Consider the following 19,168-nt stretch of genomic DNA (forward strand, 5'->3'; position numbering starts at 1 on the left):
TTAATTAAATAAGTCATTTATAAAAAATTAAATAATTAATTGATTACTCAATAAATAATTAATCGATTAATCAATAAATACTTAATAGATGAAATGATTAATCAATAAATCAAAAATATCCTTGATAGCCACATCACTTGGTCACTCATGTCCAAATATTAGCTTCCCAGCTCAAAAGGTGCCTGAGATATTGGCCAAATGAGAAAGAAAATAAATAAATGATTAATAATGAAAATAAATAAATAATAATCATAAAAAAATTAAATTATTAATCAATTTGGTCAGAGAACACATAAACTACCACTATTTCATCAGAATCTGTAACTTAAAAAAAAAAAATTTTTTTGTCATTAATCGAATAATTAAATAATTAATCGATTAATTGATTAATTAATAAATCAAAAATATCCTTTGCAGCCAAATCACCTGGTCATTGGCATGTCCAAATATCAGCTTCCTAACTCAAAAGGTGCCTGAGTTAATAATGGTCAGAAGATAAATGAAATTTAATTAATTAAATAAGTACTTAATTAAACGCTAATAATTAAATAACTCCTCAATTAATTGATTATTCAAAAAACAAAAAATACCGTATTTGACAAAGGACTTGCTCACTACTGTGCCGAAATTTCAGCTTCCTAGCTCAAAGGATGGCTGAGATATCGTCCGGACAACCAAGAAAACAAGAAAACAAACAAGAAACCAGAGTGAAAACTGAGTACTCTCTTTCAGCGTGCGTCACTGCCGAGCCCCCTTCGGTGCCCGGCAATGACGATTTGCAATGCCTGGAGGTGGCATAGGAAAGGAGCGGTGTACAACAGTTTTTTAAAAATACAAAATGAAAACTGATGATTTTATGCAGCCTTGACCTTTGAGCTTTAGATCTAGAAAAAAAAATCAGCTCCTAGCTTTTGATTGGTGAACCAAATCGGTGACACAATATGCAGATTCTCACATTTTCAGATGAATTGGACGAAAATTGACGATTTTATGTAACCTTGATCTTTGACCTTTTGATCTGAAAAAAAATCCACTCCTACCTTTTGAATAGTGAACCAATTCAGTGACCCGATATGCAAATTCTTTAAATTTCAAGTCAATTGGGTGAAAATTGGAGATTTTACTCAACTTTGACCTTATGATTTAAAAAGCCCAATCAACTTCTAGCTTTTGATTGGTGAACCAATTCAGTGACCCAATATGCAAATTCTTAAAATTTCAGGTCAATCGATGAAAATTGACAATTTTATGTGATGCTGACCTTTGACCTTTTGACAAAATTATTAATTTGTCTTCTCCATATTATCATATAAGGCTTTGCTGCAAATTTTATGACAAAACTAAATTTTGGTTAAAATGTTACGGCACGGACACGGACACACACACACACACACACACACACACACACACACACACACACACACACCGACAGACAGACAGACAGAAGCAATTTAAAAACCCGTCTCCTGCTGTGCAGTGGACAGGCTGATAAAGGACACTACACGAATGGATTTTAAAATATGGTGGGATTGAGGCAAACGGAGAAGTGTAGGTTCTGCAAGACAGAAACAGAAAGTACTAGTCACCTGCTCTCGGAATGCAAAAAGCTATTATCAGAACAACTTTACACACAACGGCACAACAAAGTATGCAAAGTGATTCATTGACATATCTGCAAAAATGTAAACATCCCAGTACCAGAAAACTCATGCAAACACGAGCACAAGGACAATCATTGAAAATGAGGATGTAAGACCTGATGATTCCATCGAGCGTGAACATAGAAAACAAAGCATTGCGTCCGGACATTGTACTCAGGAACAAAAAGGAAAAGACAGCATTGATAATGAGATAATGGTACCCAGAAATTTTGGCCTAAACAACGCAGAAATCAAGGAAATGAACAAATACCAGGACCTCAAAAATGAGGTCAAGAGATCTTGGAAACTGAAGAGCAGCAAAATTGCCAATACCTGATGGATAAATGTTGCGCTCGGTGAGGCAGTGCATAGACATGTGACAACGCACAGGCGAAGGTAACTCCGGATTGTGTTGTGCCTAACTTCTTGATCAAGAGGATGAAGTGGTACCCCGCTTATAATTAACAAAAACGAAAATTGGGTTATCAATTTTAATAAGATCTCTCAGACATTTGTGCACAATGAACTAATATTTCAGGTATAACGTTGCCAAAAGTACAAACGAGCATTACATGTCACAAATTATCTAAATCTCTCAGAAGTATATCACAAAACAGTGTATTGCCTCCAAGACCAGGTCGAGTTATCTTTGTAAATATCTGTGTTGTTGGCTTGAATCTCACAGGCTATGCACAAGTTGCATATCATGTACACTGACGGTTGATAAAAATCGTTTTATGAACTTACCATAGGTTGATGGAGAGGCCATGACTGAGCGATCGCTGAGCATAGATCCATTTCTCTTCTCAGGCAGTGCTGGTTGCATCATTGCTGTCCAGTCAGCGTTCACCGTACCTCCATCTCTACTAGAGCCTGCCAACTCACCATCACTGTATGACGCCTGCAGCAGATGTTCAGGGAGAGAGGTCTGTCCACTAAGCGGTGTGCGTGGTGTATGACCTCGAGGTGGTGACCTGTCTTGTATCAGAGTATAGCTCAAAGGAGCAGTGCTGTTGTAAGCATTGGTTCCTGAAAGAAGTAGACCACCGCTGGCATGTCGTGAAAGGGGTGCATGAGACCCATCCAGTGGAGTATTAGCCTGCAAAGAGCGACCACTAAATGATGGACTCGCAGGTGATCCTGCTGGACTGCTGCTGGCAAGGGAAACCTTGCGATGAGATGACACTGGGCTTGGGGGAGTCATCGATGCGAAGGTCCTGTGGGTCGTGCGAGGACTATTGGACAGAATGCTGTACAAAGATGTTTGGCTTGCTGCAACAGATGGCCTGTATGGAAAACCAGGAGTTGGTGGGTTGGAAGAGGAATAAGAGGATAGCGGACTGGCTGTCCTGGCTGAAAAAGCAGTTGAGTCATTGTAAGGACTGGTGGAAAGTTGAAGCCCAATTGGGCTTGAATGAATGCTTGAGAAGTCATCAGCTGGGCTGCTGGAGGCCTGCTGATTGAATACGATAATCTCACTGTTGGTTGCAGAATCATGTTGCTTATGAGAGGAATGGGGAATCACTGTCGGGGTACTATAATCTCTTGTCAGGTTTCTTGAGTCCCCAACATGAGATGTACCGTTATAAGTCAGGCATTGTGGTAATTGTGAATTCACGACAACCTTGTGCGTTTGGCTTTGAGGTTGCTGGCTGCTAAATGGGCTGCTTCTGCTGAGCGATTTATGGTAAGGACTGTGGTTTGCTTGCTGTACCGTGGCATAACCGGCATGCCCACCAGAGGTCCCAGGTAGCTGCATGCAAAAAGCTGGACTTTCCTTGTTAGACAAGGCCATTTGTCTTCCCTGGTCTGGGGAGAGAGTTCCTGGATATGCCATTAGTGTTTGAGGCTTTCCTTCAATGTTTTCAAATACCAGGCTTTGCTGACCCACACCTCCATTTACTTGTTGCGGTCCATGTTGCATCACATTGATGGCCTTTGAAGAAGGTGTCTTTTTTTCATCTGGGAGCTCATATCTTGAAGCAAGTTTGTACTGTGAAGTAAGATGCTGAGGTGTGGAGATGTATGGCGTGCTCCCGGATCTGCACACCAAGCCATCCAAAGTTGTGGAGCCTGGTGCAGAAGCTGTCAATTCCTTCGGCATTCTTTGAATCCAGCTCGTTTCCGAGTCGCCGGGCCTCAACTTCTGATCACAATAACTGAAACATACGTTTAATTAATTGCTTACCAAGTGCATTAAAAGCTCTTTCAAGGTATCTATCACATTGCAGATTTGAACAGTGGTTTGCAGTAGCTATAGTTACCTTGGAAATAATATTTCAAAACATTATTGTTGGAGATTGTTCTTAAAAGTGTAAAGATTATAAACACCTTTGCAAAAAGTTGTGCAACAGGGTTAACACAATATTGGCAAGAAGCTAATAATTTCCAAATGTCAGAGTGATAAAAGAAAGGGAGTAATATATTCAGTGTAAGGATGCTCAAACGTGGTTTACATTTGTGCAGAAGTTTGCTCGATGCAAGGTCTTGGTTGCTGGGAAGAGTTTACTCCCACCTGAGCTGTCCGGGCCACGGTGGATACATAGCTTCTAGGTTCTGCGGGCACAATTTTCCACAAACCTATGTAATGATCAAGTAAATGCACAAAAATATTTTAAGCATGGCTGGCAGCATAGTAAGGATAGTACGCAAACTCGCTTCTGAGTTGTTTAACATGTGCTTGAATTCCGACTCAGCTACACCCTGGTGTTTCGCAGGTAGCGTTCGGCATCAATGTGTGTGCCGTCCGTCCGATTGACGTAAAACTAGGCTATCGTCCGCCAGCATTAGTTGATGGACGTTAAAGATCCGTTGGCATCCTTCGCGTAGAGTAAATGAGCTATCGCCAGCACCGACGCCAAATTTCTGCTTCGGAGTGGCGACCAAGTTTCTGGACCCGTTTTTCTGGACTCAGTTGATTCTCCTTCTTCGGAGTGGCGACCCACCCAAGATGGCGACCCCCAGCCAAATCAACTCCTTTGGCAGAACTGATGCTCTCTATAGACCACGGTGCTTAAGTCTGCCAGGTATTACTTTTATTATAAGCAAAAACTATGACTTTTATAACTGAAATCTTTAATCGTTTTCCTAGGTATTTTTATCCACCAGCAACAACAGGGAATATGCAGAAAACTGTGTAAGAGTCATGCAGAGGAGCTCCTATCATGGGAAGCTGGGTAAGACTTTTTCATGTACTAGCGTGTTGACAACATATGGGCTATGCATGGAATGTCACCCCTAAAGGGGCGGCCAGTTAAAGGACTTGCTATGGATTACCAAGACATCAGGTCTCACTCAACCAGTGATGCTTCTTTATTTTAATTAAAACAACCCTCTGTTTTATTTTATTTGACTTAATACTGTTAAGACTCGTTTCCTACATGAGGCAGGCAAGATATGGTGGGCTGGGAGTTGGCAGCTTAAATTGAGAAAGTATGGTAGGAAGTGTGGTTGGAAGGGAAACAAAATAGAAAGGAGGTTGAAATAAGATGAATCATTACAGGAATATGGAAGGGAGATACGTTTGACATATAAGAGTGAAAGAGATGTCAAAAATTCAAAACATATTGGCAAACCTAATTACTGTCTGTCACGAAGACAGGTGGGAGCAACAGGGGAAATGGTAAACAGACATTAACCGTCACTACATATGAAAGTTATATTGCCAGCTACAGTCTTTTAGACAATGCATCTGAACTGTGAATATACAGAAAATGGACATACACATGCACACACATATATGACATATTGTATACACACACACCCATCATATGTGTGTGTGTGTGTATATATATATATATATATATATATATATATATATATATATATATATATATATATATATATATATATATATATATATATATATATATATATATATATATATATATATATATATACAGTATATATATATATACACGCACACACGAAGGTGGATACTTGAAGACCTGGGAGGACTCTGTTCCATCTCCTGAACCTGAAACCCACCCATGTGAAACTTACACACACACACACACACACACACACACACACACACACACACACAACTACACATGCATGGTCGCACACCTACACATGCACACACACACACACACATGCATGTGCGCACACCTACACATGCACACATGCACACATACACACAAAACACACACACACAACTACACATGCGCACACACACACACATACACATGCATGTGCACACACCTACACATGCACATAAACACACAAAACACACACACACACACAACCACGCACAACTACACATGCACACACACACACACACACACACACACACACACACACACACACACACACACACACACACACACACACACACACACACACTAATATAGACGTTCCCATGTTCATGGGTGCGTATGGAAAACAACCCAAGATAGCAATGGGCCGTCCTCCCAAATAATTGGAATGAAGGTCACTGCAATGTTGGAATGACTTTAAAATATAGAAAGCCACAAATCAAATATTTCTTGCATCGACTAGAAAATGGCAAGGACAAAAAGGGGATTTAAGAGGCCGTTAAGGCCAGTAAGAAAAAACAGAAGAAAGAGATGATTGCCTTTGGCTAAGATTATCTAATGACTAATCCAGGCCAGAATATGGCACCTGCAGACTTCGGCTGGATTACTGCAGATCAAGTCGGATTGTAACCCTAGATTGCTTATCAAATGGATGATACATGCTTTTGACAGTGAATTGCTTTGGATCTCAATGCCGACCCTATTCACATGCCCAAACACATTATAACAGTCATTTATATATGAAAACTGAAATGAAAATTTACTTGTTCACCACCACGCTTTGCAAGACCCTCCCTTTGGATGTGACACGAACTTCCGAGTAACTGTACATGGAAAGCCAACATATTTCATTGAAAAACAACGTGAACATGTTTTGTTTAGCGATTTGTTGTTGTGTGATTTAAAAAAAATTTGCCTACTTCTCACCAGTCGAGCCTAGAATATGGTATCCGCTGAGAGCTATGGTATCTGCGGAGAGCTACCCTGTTTCACAGTTAAACATGTGCACCAGCTGTCAGGCAGTGATTTTGTCATGTTCCTCCAAGCTTGCATGCCTGTGCACTGACCAAAGGTGGCACAGCCCAACAACACTACAGTCCAAAGCCAACAACACCCAAGCTCCTCCTCCTCCTCCTCCTCCTCCTCCTCCTCCTCCTATGAGTTATAAATTCCAGGGCTCTTGGTGGAAACTCTAAACATGGCACTCTGTTCTCACAAATGAAAAAAAATTCTGCAATCCGTTTATGTTCTGCAAAAATCCATGGTAATGACACATCATCAAACAACTTGGTCTGTGGTTTTAAGAGTCCAATCTACACCTGCTTTGAAACATCCCACACATTGCAGGAGATGAATTACCCCATATGCATGTGAACATCAGCACAAAGTCTGAAATCCAGTTCTAGCCACAACAGAATTCACAGCAACACAAGTAACCGCCATAATGTCTTGCGCAGGTTTCTCATATGTTTGCAAAAAGCATTGACTGAAATCCAAAAAAGCAGGAAGAAGTTAAAGAATATAACTTTATAACAGTCATTTTGTGCGTAGTTATTTACTTAATTATGGGTAACGGTAAGACCAAGGGATGCAGTAAAACTCACCGTGACATGTCATCTTCATATTGTCACTTCCTAAATCACCTGCACAATGCACATACAAGGGATGAGAAATATGAACGAGTTACTATGTCTCTTGTACGCATTGAGTTGCTCGCAGCTGCATAGCATCCGATGACACTTTTTCAGCCAGAAGGCAAAATTCAGGAAAATCCATCATGGATGGAGCTCAGCGAGACCTTTGAGATGCATGACCCATGAAGCGTTCCGCGTGCACCATTTGACATAAAAAAACCTCAATAGATACAGTGCGGAAGGTAGTGCAGTGTCTATATTTCTGGAGGTCCTCATTGGGTAATACAGTACTTCACTTCACCCAAATGATTGAGAGCTTCATACTGCTCAACTGTAAGACTTTAATGACTATTGTGCGTATCATGTGCTGTTTACAACTGTCCAACTTTCCAACTCCCTCCACCGCTTACACAACATGATGTCAGCCACAGATGCTTTAAAAATCCTGAAAAAGATGAAGATTTGGAAAAGTTCCGCGCAGCATTTGTAATTTAAGAGGCTTTTTTTTTTTTTAATTACAAAAAACTCTTTAAAAATATATTTATTTTTTTTGCAAAGAGTGAAATGAACAGTTTGAATAAGTTTTGGGCCTTTAGAAGTTTATCCATCTCAACCAAATAAAACGTCCAATAAAATGCTTGATCTGTCCCAGAATGATTTCTGGTTCAGAAGTGGGATTTTGAATACGGCTGAGAAACCAGAGGCATTCAATATGTAGGCAATTAGTGAAACTACATCAGTTAGTCACACAAATGTAGACTAGGAGTCATTCATGATTGTTGTGATTGGCCACCATTGCTGACCGAGGACACAAATATATAGATCGATATAAGGCGCGAGTATATGCCGTACAGGGGACTTACTCGGTCTGAGTCTGGATTATTTTGTAAGATGCAGAAACACAAGTCAAGGCTTGTGAAAGAGGCCAACCATAACGACAGAGGTACCATTAAATATACCTGGCTGTTTATTATTATTGCAAAACACTGTAATTGGAAGGAGTTGACAACAGGAAAATTAGTTATTCACCGTCACAGAAATTCAAAAAATAACTTTCGACGAAGTTTAAACATCTCGTAACAAACATCAAGCTTTACTTTTCTTATTGCAGACAATTATTGCATCGTGCAGGCTTTCTCATAGCTGAAATTAGGGATTAAATATGGCAACAGGAACAACTCGGCCAAGAACACACATGTTAAGCATTAGTTGTCTCCCGAAACAAAAATGTGCTTATATTACCCTGGCGTGTCTCTAAGGTGCTTATAGTTGCCTCATGGAAGATAAATGTGTTTACATTAACCTTGCGTGACATTGCAGATGTTACCAATAAGAAAAGACAAAACATTTGGTGGCATAAGTAAAATAAATATTAATCAGTGTATGTGAACATCAGGCTCAACTTATGAATTGATCAAGCAGCTATTTTAATTTTAAGAACTTTAGCTATTTTAATAGGGGCGAAAGTTTTCAGTTTTACATCCAAACAGCTTGCAAATGCCTAAAGCATCGAATCAGTGTGAACATTCCCTTCATAGTATATGCAAAATGCATCATGGGTGAATCCTGAATGAATAAATGGTTGGTGTGCAAAGTCATCGTTTGGGTGAACAAAAACAAAAAAAACAAATGAAACTGAAATAAGATTTTAAAAAAACAATTAAGATGAAATAAAAATAAGAAACACATTTTCCTTTCTAAATTCAAAGGCACAATATTGTGATATTTACTCAGGGAGGAAAGAGATTGTTTTGGAACTAACCAAAAGTTAACAGCATTTAACCCCTGACTATCACTTCTCCTTCTCCCTCCTTTTGCTTTAAATATTTCCCTATTGATTCTTGTCTTTTTGCTATTGTTGTTTTCATGTTTTGTTATGCATTATGTTTTGCACTCTGTCAAAGCGCCTTTGGGCTTCTGGAAAAGCGCTATACAAAATAAATGAATTATTATTATTATTATTAACTTTAAAAAAAAAACAATTATGTGCCTTACAAGTGGAACATATTAATATTGTACACTCTTGTATATAATATTGTATAATATAATATCTTGTATATAATATTTTAATATCTTGTAATATATAATATTGTATACTTTATTATTTTAATAATATTGTATACTCTTGTATACAAAAAACAAAACAAAAAAAAACGTGCAGTATATAAATAGGGAATAATAACAAAAATAATAACAGAATACTAAGTGCCTGGAAGACAACTATCTTCATTCCCATTCTCAAGAAGCATGCAAAAAACGGATCATGTTAACTACAGGCCAGAAAGCTTCCCTCCATCTACAAAGAAGGTGATGGAATCCACCATCACCACTGACGTCAGGTCTTTATTGTTTTTCGAAAAGCCTGATCTATGACCATGAGTTTGGATTCCTCCATTGGGAGAGGAGAGGAAATGATAGCAACGTGTTGACTGCACGAGTGGTGGAAGTCAAAGGCAGGTATGAAGGGCGGCCTTGTATGCCACAGGCAACAAAACTTGGCAAGCAGTGCAGGATGTCAGACTGTGTCGAAGGTCTAAAATATGTCCAGGGAGATGGTTCTGCCCTCCTGATTGAGATGTAGGATCTCCAACCATTGTTAGGTGAGAAGCAAAAGCATATTCCAAGTTTCTCTCTCTCATGTGAGCTGGAATGTTTTATATTGATAATATTAATAATAATAATAATAATAATTAAAACTGCGAGCAGTGATGTTCCAGGGACCAAGACGCTCGATCCTAATTGGACAAGTGCGCGCCAGAGTTATTGACAACGGCAGCCCGGATCCGATTGTTTACAGTTTGAACTTAATCGATCGAAAAATGAAGGAGATGCATTTTAAAGGTGTTCATCAAATCCAATATGGCCGCCATAACACATGACCTATGACATCATATTTAGGATATGCATCCATTAAAGAGGCATACCATAGTTGGTCACGTTTGAACTGAATCGATCGAAAAATGAAGGCAGAGATGCATTTTAAAGGTTTGCATGAAATCCAACATGGCCGCCATGTCACGTGACATATGACGTCATATTTATGATGTGCATCCAATCACATGACATACTATAGGTGGTCAAAGCTTCAACTCAATCGATCGAAAAATGAACGAGGAAATGAATATTAAAGGTTTGCATGAAATCCAATATGGCTGCCGGTTCACATGACCTATGATGTCATATTTAGGATATGCATACAATCAAGTGATATTCTATAATTGGTGAAAATTTCAACTCAATCCATCGAAAAATGAAGGCAAAGATGCATTTTAAATGTTTTCATAAAATCCAACATGGCCACCAGGTCACGTGACCTATGACGTCATACTTAGGATATGCATCAAGTCAATTGGTATACCTACCATACATGGTCAAAGTTTCAAATTCCTATGATGAATGGTTTGACCTGTAGGTCGCCAACAAATTTTCATGGAATCAGAATAATAATAATAATAATAGCAATTTCAAAAGGGGACCAATGGCCCCCTAATAATAATAGTAACGGGAGAGCATCTGAAAATGCACAGCCCGCCCGAGTCCGTTTGCATTTAGCCGTCTTCTTCTTCTTCTTCCGTATGCTGAAAATAACGAAAACAGTTTTTTTTTAAATACAAAATGAAAATTGATGATTTTATGCAGCCATGACCTTTGACCTTTTATTTTTAAAAAGAACCAATCGACTTCTACATTTTGATTAGTGAGCCAATTCCATAACCCAATTTGCAAATTCTTTAAATTTCAGGTCAATCGGGTGAAAATTGGTGATTTTAGGCAACCTTGACCTTTGACCTTTTATTTTAAAAAAGAACCAATCGACGTGTACATTTTGATTAGTGAACCAATTCGGTAACCAAATTTGCAAATTCTTTAAATTTCAGGTCAATCGAGTGAAAATTGGTGATTTTAGGCAACCTTGACCTTTGACCTTTTATTTTTTTAAAGAACCAATCGACTTCTACATTTTGATTAGTGAACCAATTCGGTAACCAAATTTGCAAATTCTTTAAATTTCAGGTCAATCGAGTGAAAATTGGTGATTTTAGGCAACCTTGACCTTTGACCTTTTATTTTTTAAAAGAACCAATCGACTTCTACATTTTGATTAGTGAACCAATTCGGTAACCCAATTTGCAAATTCTTTAAATTTCAGGTCAATCGGGTGAAAATTGGTGATTTAGGCAACCTTGACCTTTGACCTTTTATTTTAAAAAAGAACCAATCGACTTCTACATTTTGATTAGTGAACCAATTCCGTAACCAAATTTGCAAATTCTTTAAATTTCAGGTCAATCGGGTGAAAATTGGTGATTTTAGGCAACCTTGACCTTTGACCTTTTGATCTAAAAGTAGTAAAAGGATTTGGCCTCTGCGTGTAAAAAAACACCAGAAGAGAACTACACTGTACATACTGTATATACACACTGTACATCCTGTTCTGTCCCTCGCTCCTTCCTCACCGTGTTCTGATGACATGCTTAAGTGAATCTCCGTCAGATTGTGTGGCTTCAGCTTCAGAGCTGATAATGGGGTTTCCGCCAATCCTACTGGAGATCGGGCTAAAGAACACGCACAGACACACACCTTTTAAACATCCATTCCTCGACTTGAATCATAACATATCTCTTTATTGGACAACTCCAATATGTAAATCATCACTAATGTAAAACATGATGTAAATCTATAAATACTTCACACACACAGGCAAAAAGTATTTATTGCAGGAATTGTTTTTTGTTTTTTTTACATCAAAAATTAAATAAAGGGAATATGCGTGACTGGTACTGGTACATTCTTGGGTTGCCTTGTTTCACATTCCCATCGTGACCCATGACTCTATGAGGTGAGGAGCCCTGGTGCAAAACCGTATACCGTGCCACGTGTGTTTATCCATTGCAATGTCCTTGTAATTCACAGTAACGTACGTTGTTGCCTACCAATGCCTGTCCTGCATGCGATTTATGTACATGCTCCGTGAACCTTGGATCAATGTAAAAAATGAAATCGGTAAAAAGAATGCTTTTTATTCATCAGTCATCATTGAATTTTTTTTTTTTTTTTGGATACAAGATCGACGCTCGTGTAAGAGCTAACATTGATCACAAAAAAGATAAACTGACATAAAACATATTATAAAGGGAGCGGGAGACAAGATGGAGAGCAGGGACATCAGGAGATCTGTGGGAGGGAGAGGGCTTGGGGCGAGGGGGCATGGGAAGGGGGGGATGGGAGAGGTAAAAAAAAACACATGGACACTGCTAGGACTTCCAGGAAAGAAGTCGGTATTTCAAAAAAAAAGTGGATCTGGGGTGAATTAACGGTGGTAGAAAAGATCAAGGTTTTGGATGGGGGAAGATAAGAGATGGTGGTGAACAGCTGTTTTGAAGACCTGGAGGGAGGAGTGGGATTGAAGAGAGTGAGGGAGGTTGTTTAAGAGGCAGGAGAAAAGAGGAATGAAGGAGTGAAGGTGAGCAGAGAGTCTTGATTTTGGCAGTTTAACCATAAGAGGGTTGCAGGCAGATCTTGTGCGACCTATAGGAATATTAGGGGGACAGAGCACAGAGAGAGCTGGGGGGGCAAGGCCAGAGAGGAGTCGGTAGAAAACAGAAAGACCACCAACCTGCCTGTGAGTGAGAGGCCCTCAGAGTTTGCTTCATCGCGGGAGATTCCAATGATTCTGAAAGCTCTGATGCATCCCTTGTCTTACACAGGGATGATCATGGTAGTGAAAGTCTTAAAAAGATGGTTAAAAATGAAAAAATATATATCACACATACACACACACACACATAACAAGCTGATCACTATTAATTTGGCAATCATGCGACATAAAGGAGACATATTGTTGAAGTTTGGTGAAAATATAAAAATTACACTTTTGTAAGACAGAGGCTTTTCCAAAAAAAAACAAAAAAAATCGAAATCTGGTATGACATTGATTACCTTAATAAGTAATTATATTCCGAGTTGGTTGAATCAACATTGTAAAGGATCCCAAAAGAGTAATACAGGGTGTCCACAAATTACCGTTACAAATTCAAACCATAATAAAGAAAAAATAAATTGGGATATGACGTTGCCGTTTGCTGTATGTGAAAGAACATTTTTCAGTTTTATTGACGTTTTTGGAGCAATTCTTGTTCGCACCAAGCAGAGTCACTGGGCCATTATTCTTTGCTGAATCCACCATAAAGTTCCATAGTCATAACCTGGACATGTTTGAGAACTTTGTCCTCCCACAATTGGCGGATTTACTGCTGAAGAGTCTCATAGAGGAATGGTACTTTCAGATAAATTTCACTGAATTATTGGAATTTTTTTTATAATTCCTATTTATTTACCTCTATAACCCTTTTTTTTCTTTTGCAAAGATTTTGGCGACAGTTCATCTCAAGCACTCACTATTCCTCGTAATGAGAATCGATTACATTGCAATTATAAATCGTCTTTACTAATAGTGATTAAGTCAGCAAAACAGATGTGTGTGTGTGTGTGTGTGTGTGATCCACTCTCCCCTGCGTGTGTGACCCACTCTCCCCCACGTGTGTGACCTACTCTCCCCCACTTGTGTGACCCACTCTCTCCCGCGTGTGTGACCCAATCTCCCCCGCGTGTGTGACCCACTCTTCCCCGCGTGTGTGACCCACTCTCCCCCGCGTGTGTGACCCACTCTCCCCCGTGTGTGTGACCCACTCTCCCTCGCGTGTGTGACCCACTCTCCCTCGCGTGTGTGACCCACTCTCCCCCACGTGAGTGAACCCACTCTCCCCCGCGTGTGTGACCCACTCTCCCCCGCGTGTGTGACCCACTCTCCCCCGTGTGTGTGACCCACTCTCCCCCGCATGTGTGACCCACTCTCCCGCGTGTGTGACCCACTATCCCCCGTGTGTGTGACCCTCTCTCCTCCGTGTGTGTGACCCTCTCTCCTCCGTGCATGTGACCCACTCTCCCCCCGTGCGTGTGTCCCACTCTCCCCCCCGTGTGTGACCCACTCTCCCCCGCGTGTGTGACCCACTATCCCCCGCGTGTGACCCTCTCTCCTCCGTGCGTGTGACCCACTCTCCCCCCGTGCGTGTGACCCACTCTCCCCCCCGTGTGTGACCCACTCTCCCCCGCGTGTGTAACCCACTCTCCCCCGCGTGTGTGACCCTCTCTCCCCCGTGCGTGTGACCCACTCTCCCCCCGTGCGTGTGACCCACTCTCCCCCGCGTGTGTAACCCACTCTCCCCCGTGTGTGATCCACACCCTGGTGCAGTGTGTGTGATGTGGGAGGGAGAGGATTTGAGCTCTTAAAGTCACATGTTACATGAGATGCAATAACACATTTCAAACTGTATTTCCCATGTGCACGCACATGCATTCACATGTTATAAGAAGTAAATACATTGTGTAGATTACATTATTTGTGGATCTGATAAATTGGCAGTAACCAGTTTGTGAAACTGAATGTGCAGGTGCAGCATCTAACTCAATATGTGGAAATGTCACACACGTCCATGCCCGTGGGATTCCCACGGGTGACCCCACAAGTAAACCAAATATTGTGCGATAAATAATTAACTAACAGATTAATAAGAACTCCAAGAATTAATGCATGCAACTGCGTTTCGAAGAATGTTACGAGTCTATACGTTTCCATTTGCTTCTTTTTTTTTTTTACCTTCCGATACAAATAATTCTGTGTTACAACCTCAACATTATATTCCACTAAAATGGAGTTAAAATCAACCATCAATAACACCAAAAGTAATGTTTAAACACATGGTCTGAGAAAACCAATGTGGGTTCCATACTGTAGTGCGTAACTTACCCTCGGGAGAACGACTCGTGCGTGGGGGAGAGTTTCCATCTGGTTCTGCCTCATCAAATGCCTCTTTGTAGCTGTGTAGGTTTCTCTGCGGACGAAGGATGTTGTCACCTTTTGCACTTTTAATGGAATTAAAAGCCCTACGCAGTATTTCCAGTCTTTGTCAATGATATGAGTGGATCAGAAAACGACGACTTAAAATACAATTTAACCTGTAGCAAACTCTTGGTTGAAAACATATCTGAGACAGGTACAAACCAAAGCAATAACACAATCTGTGAAGGCCTTGCCAAGGGCAGGAATATCAGCCTCTTTTGGGAGACCTCAGAGTCAACATTGTGCTTTGGCCTTGCACATAAGAGTTGAAGGTTTTTCAGATAATACTTTTAGGGTCGATAGATTGTGAGTCAATGACATCAGACTTTAAAAAGCTACATTATGGGAGTGTGTATATGCCGGCCGGCCTTGGGTGTCTGGGAAACCTTTCCGTGCCAAACCTGCCGTGGACGGCCACCAGGGTTGGCAGCGATGATGTTGACCACTTCGGGTGAAATGCTGCGCACAGGAGAGTGCACATTGGAACTTCGTGCCCTGGAGTTGTCTTCCCCGTTACTGGCGTTCCATGGCGATGGTCCCCGTTCAATCAACGCCGTGCGCTGTCGTGAATCCAGACCTGCATTCATTTTAGCAGAAAAGGAAGAAAAGAGGACAATAAAATAAAAAGGAGCCCATGTGATGAGGATGACGAAGAGAGTTTTCAAAACAAGGTCGTTTTTTGTTTGTTTGAGGATAGTCTGCCTGCAGTGACTATGACAGTATGAGGATAAAGATTAAGATGAAATGCCATGTTTGGTTTGCGTAGCACTCAGCAGGCTTGGTGAGGTCACTGCAGGGAGTGCCTAGCTGGCTAGTCATAATGGCTGCCAGGATGACCCCACTTCATTGTACTTTTAATCCCCATCAAGTACTCATGTTGCCACTTTTGAGCGCTGCAAAGAGATAATTCTGCTTAAGGGACACATCAATTTTGAAGTATGCAAATGTGGCCAATGTATTATTGCCATCCCCATACTTTCTCTCTCCTTGCCATCTCTTTTCAAACTTCTTCCTCTTTTCTCCAAATTACTTATACATCGGTCATTCTCTTCCTTTTTCATGATGAACCATCTCACTAAACTCTCCTCCCCAAACGTCCAGTCCCTTACCCCCATCCCTGTTCATGCACACAGAACAAACACATTGCCCTTAACAATGCACAAATAGACAATTGTATTTGAGCACGAGACTGATTAACAGAGACAAAATATTCAGATGCTCTAATTTAATGGCTGAATTAAGTTGTGCCAATTTTGGAGGTGAGGTTAATCCATCTTGTATCGCATGCAATGCCAAGATGGCTCTATTTAGCATGTTGAAGCAGAAACTGTCTGGGTTTTCTGAAGCTGCTGGCATTTTAAGTAGTGCTGCAGAAATGTTTCTCAGAATTCTCACAGCTGTTCCTAGAAATCATCTAGAAATTCCCTTGATGAACTTGTGTAATCATTCACTGTAATGTGCGCCATTACAAATCTACACCCTCGTCCCATTGTATACTAGTCCCTTGAGTGATTCCATATTCGTTCTATCTTGTGAGCAGCTTTCCTTATCTGCCGCTTTGCAGTTTGTCGGTGTGATTTGGATCACATATTATAGCTTAGTGGCTGAAATTTCAGTCAGGCAATTCCCATAATTCTTGGGAATTTCCGAAATTCCTTTTCTTTCCGAAAAGATCGACTGGACAACCCTCCCATCTACTTTCTCAACAATCCTCTCCAAGAAGTTCTGTCACTCAAGCTTTTGGGTCTCACTATCTGCCATGATCTTTCTTGGGAAAACCACATTTCCAAGCTGGCCTCCAAAGCCAGTCGCCGACTGGGCATCCTCCGTCGTGCGAAGTCCTTCCTCGGCACACCTGAGCTCCTCACCACATACAAGGCTTTCATCCGCAGCTCAATGGAATACTGTTCTCCCCTATGGGCTGGTGCTCCTGCCTCACACCTGGCTCGGCTTCACGCTGTTGAATCCAAAGCTTTCAAAATCATTGGAATCTCCCGCGATGAAGCTATCTCTGAGGGCCTTTCACTCACTCACCGCAGGCAGGTAGGTGGTCTTTCTGTCTTCTACCGACTCCTCTCCGGCCTTGCTCTCCCAGCTCTCTCTGTGCTCTGTCCCCCAAATATTCCTACAGATCGCACAAGATCTGCCAGCAACCCTCTGATGGTTAAACTGCCGAAATCTCGGCTCTCTGCTCACCTTCACTCTTTCATTCCTCTTTTCTCCCGCCTGTGGAACAAACTCCCACACTCCCTTCAATCCCTCTCCTCCCTCCAGGTCTTTAAAACAGCTGTTCACCACCATCTCTTATCTTCCCCCATCCATAACCTTGATCTTTTCTACCCCCACTAATTCACCCCAGATCCACCTTGTTTGAAATTCCAACTTATTTCCTGGAAATCCTGGCAGTGTCCATATGTTTATACCTCTCCCACCCCCCCCCCCCCCTTCACATGCCTCCCCCCCTTCACATGCCTCCCCCCCAAAGCCCTCTCCCTCCCACAGATCTCTCGATGTCTCCATGTCTCTCGGTCCCTGCTCTCAAATGTTGTGTTTGTGTCCTTCCCCCTCTCTCCCCATCTTGTCTACCGCTCCCGATGTTATTTGTTTTATGTGTCTGTTTGTCTTTCTGTGTGATTAATGTTCGCTCTTTCACGAGCCTCGATCTTGTATACAAAAAAAAAAAAAAAAAAAAAAAAAAAACAATTCCAAATGGAATTCCTTACAATCGGCAGTCACAAAACCTTCTTCAATTAAAATGACCTAGGGTACTTCACTTTCTTCTTCTCCTTCTCCTACTTTTATAAGGGACTAGCAGGAGTACCCGGAATAGGCGAGGGCGAGACTACCGGAAGTAAGCTGTAACACGTGCCCTTTTGTGGTTTGTTTTCAACGTATCCAATCACGTGACTGTTGTCGCGATGGGTGCACTAACCGGAAGTTACGTAGTTCCGCGGGCGGCTATACAAACATCTCGTATTATTAGTCCCCTACCGGTGTACACCGGAGGGGACTATAGGTTTGCACGCCGTCCCTCCGTCCGTCAGTCCGTCAGTCCGGCAGTCCGTCACGCAAAGAACAGTTTTCCGGACTTTTTTTCGAAACGCTTAATGCTAATGATTTCAAACTTGGCACATCGTTTCCTCATGATAAGTTACAGATCAAGTTCGAACTTCACGACGTTTCGATCATTTTTGACAAAGTTATGGCACTTTGAACTTTGGGAATTCTGATAATTCTGATGATCCTTAACTCAGTGCCATTTTAAGTTTTAATTTCCTTTAAAAAAGATTTTTTCTGCAATAATAGGACCGATTGAGATCAAATTTTCAACATAGGAGGGACTCGGTCTGTAGAATATTTTAATGGTAATTATGACGTCACAGGTCACGTGGTTCGGGCGCCATATTGTTTTTCGTGAAAACACGAAAACCCCTTTTTCTCTGCAACAGCTGAACAGATCGAGGCCAAACTTTGCAGGCAGAATCGCATACCCATGACGAACAAAAAGGTCAGCGAGCATGACGTCATGCGTCACATGGTTTCAGAGTTATGACGTTTTTAAGCATGAATCTGTGGCGGACACAACGTCAGCGGGTAATAATTCCGCGCACCAGTGGGTGACGCGAGCGACCGGGTGTGGAAGCACAGCTCGGGCCATGCCCAGAGCAAAGGCATAATGAGGCGCAGGGTTGAACTGGAATACATGCCCCGCCTTTCGGCCGACCGGCCATGCCCGAGGGCAAGGTGTGGCCTCGGGACATATACGCAGGCTCGAAAGTCGAGCCCGCCCAGTGCTTACGTGCGAGCATTGAATAAAGTCTTCGACTTCGACGTCACCGCCATCGACTTCTTGGGGCACCGCATCACCAGGCTCGGGGCCATCCCTTCACCGGCCAAGGTGGAGGCGGTCAGGAGTTTCCCATGCCCCCGCACGATCAAGGGGCTCCAGGAATTCCT

General features: G+C 41.5%; 1 protein-coding gene across 7 annotated transcripts in view; it reads right to left on the reverse strand.

The window, feature by feature from the left end:
• The window catches only part of LOC137431178 (tensin-3), a 391,044-nt gene that overhangs the window by 85,404 nt on the left and 286,472 nt on the right, over positions 1 to 19,168 (reverse strand). For all 7 annotated transcript variants that reach the window (XM_078781594.1, XM_068122190.2, XM_068122191.2 and 4 more), the window contains 6 exons: positions 15,613 to 15,788; positions 15,119 to 15,203; positions 11,769 to 11,867; positions 7,282 to 7,320; positions 4,097 to 4,196; positions 2,388 to 3,799 (listed from right to left, as the gene is read on the reverse strand). In XM_078781594.1, the coding sequence (XP_078637720.1) occupies positions 2,388 to 3,799; positions 4,097 to 4,196; positions 7,282 to 7,320; positions 11,769 to 11,867; positions 15,119 to 15,203; positions 15,613 to 15,788 (1,911 nt within the window). The remainder of the gene's footprint in view (positions 1 to 2,387; positions 3,800 to 4,096; positions 4,197 to 7,281; positions 7,321 to 11,768; positions 11,868 to 15,118; positions 15,204 to 15,612; positions 15,789 to 19,168) is intronic.

This window comes from Myxine glutinosa, chromosome 7, assembly GCF_964187855.1.
Source record: "Myxine glutinosa chromosome 7, kmMyxGlut1.1, whole genome shotgun sequence".
Taxonomy (NCBI): domain Eukaryota; kingdom Metazoa; phylum Chordata; class Myxini; order Myxiniformes; family Myxinidae; genus Myxine; species Myxine glutinosa.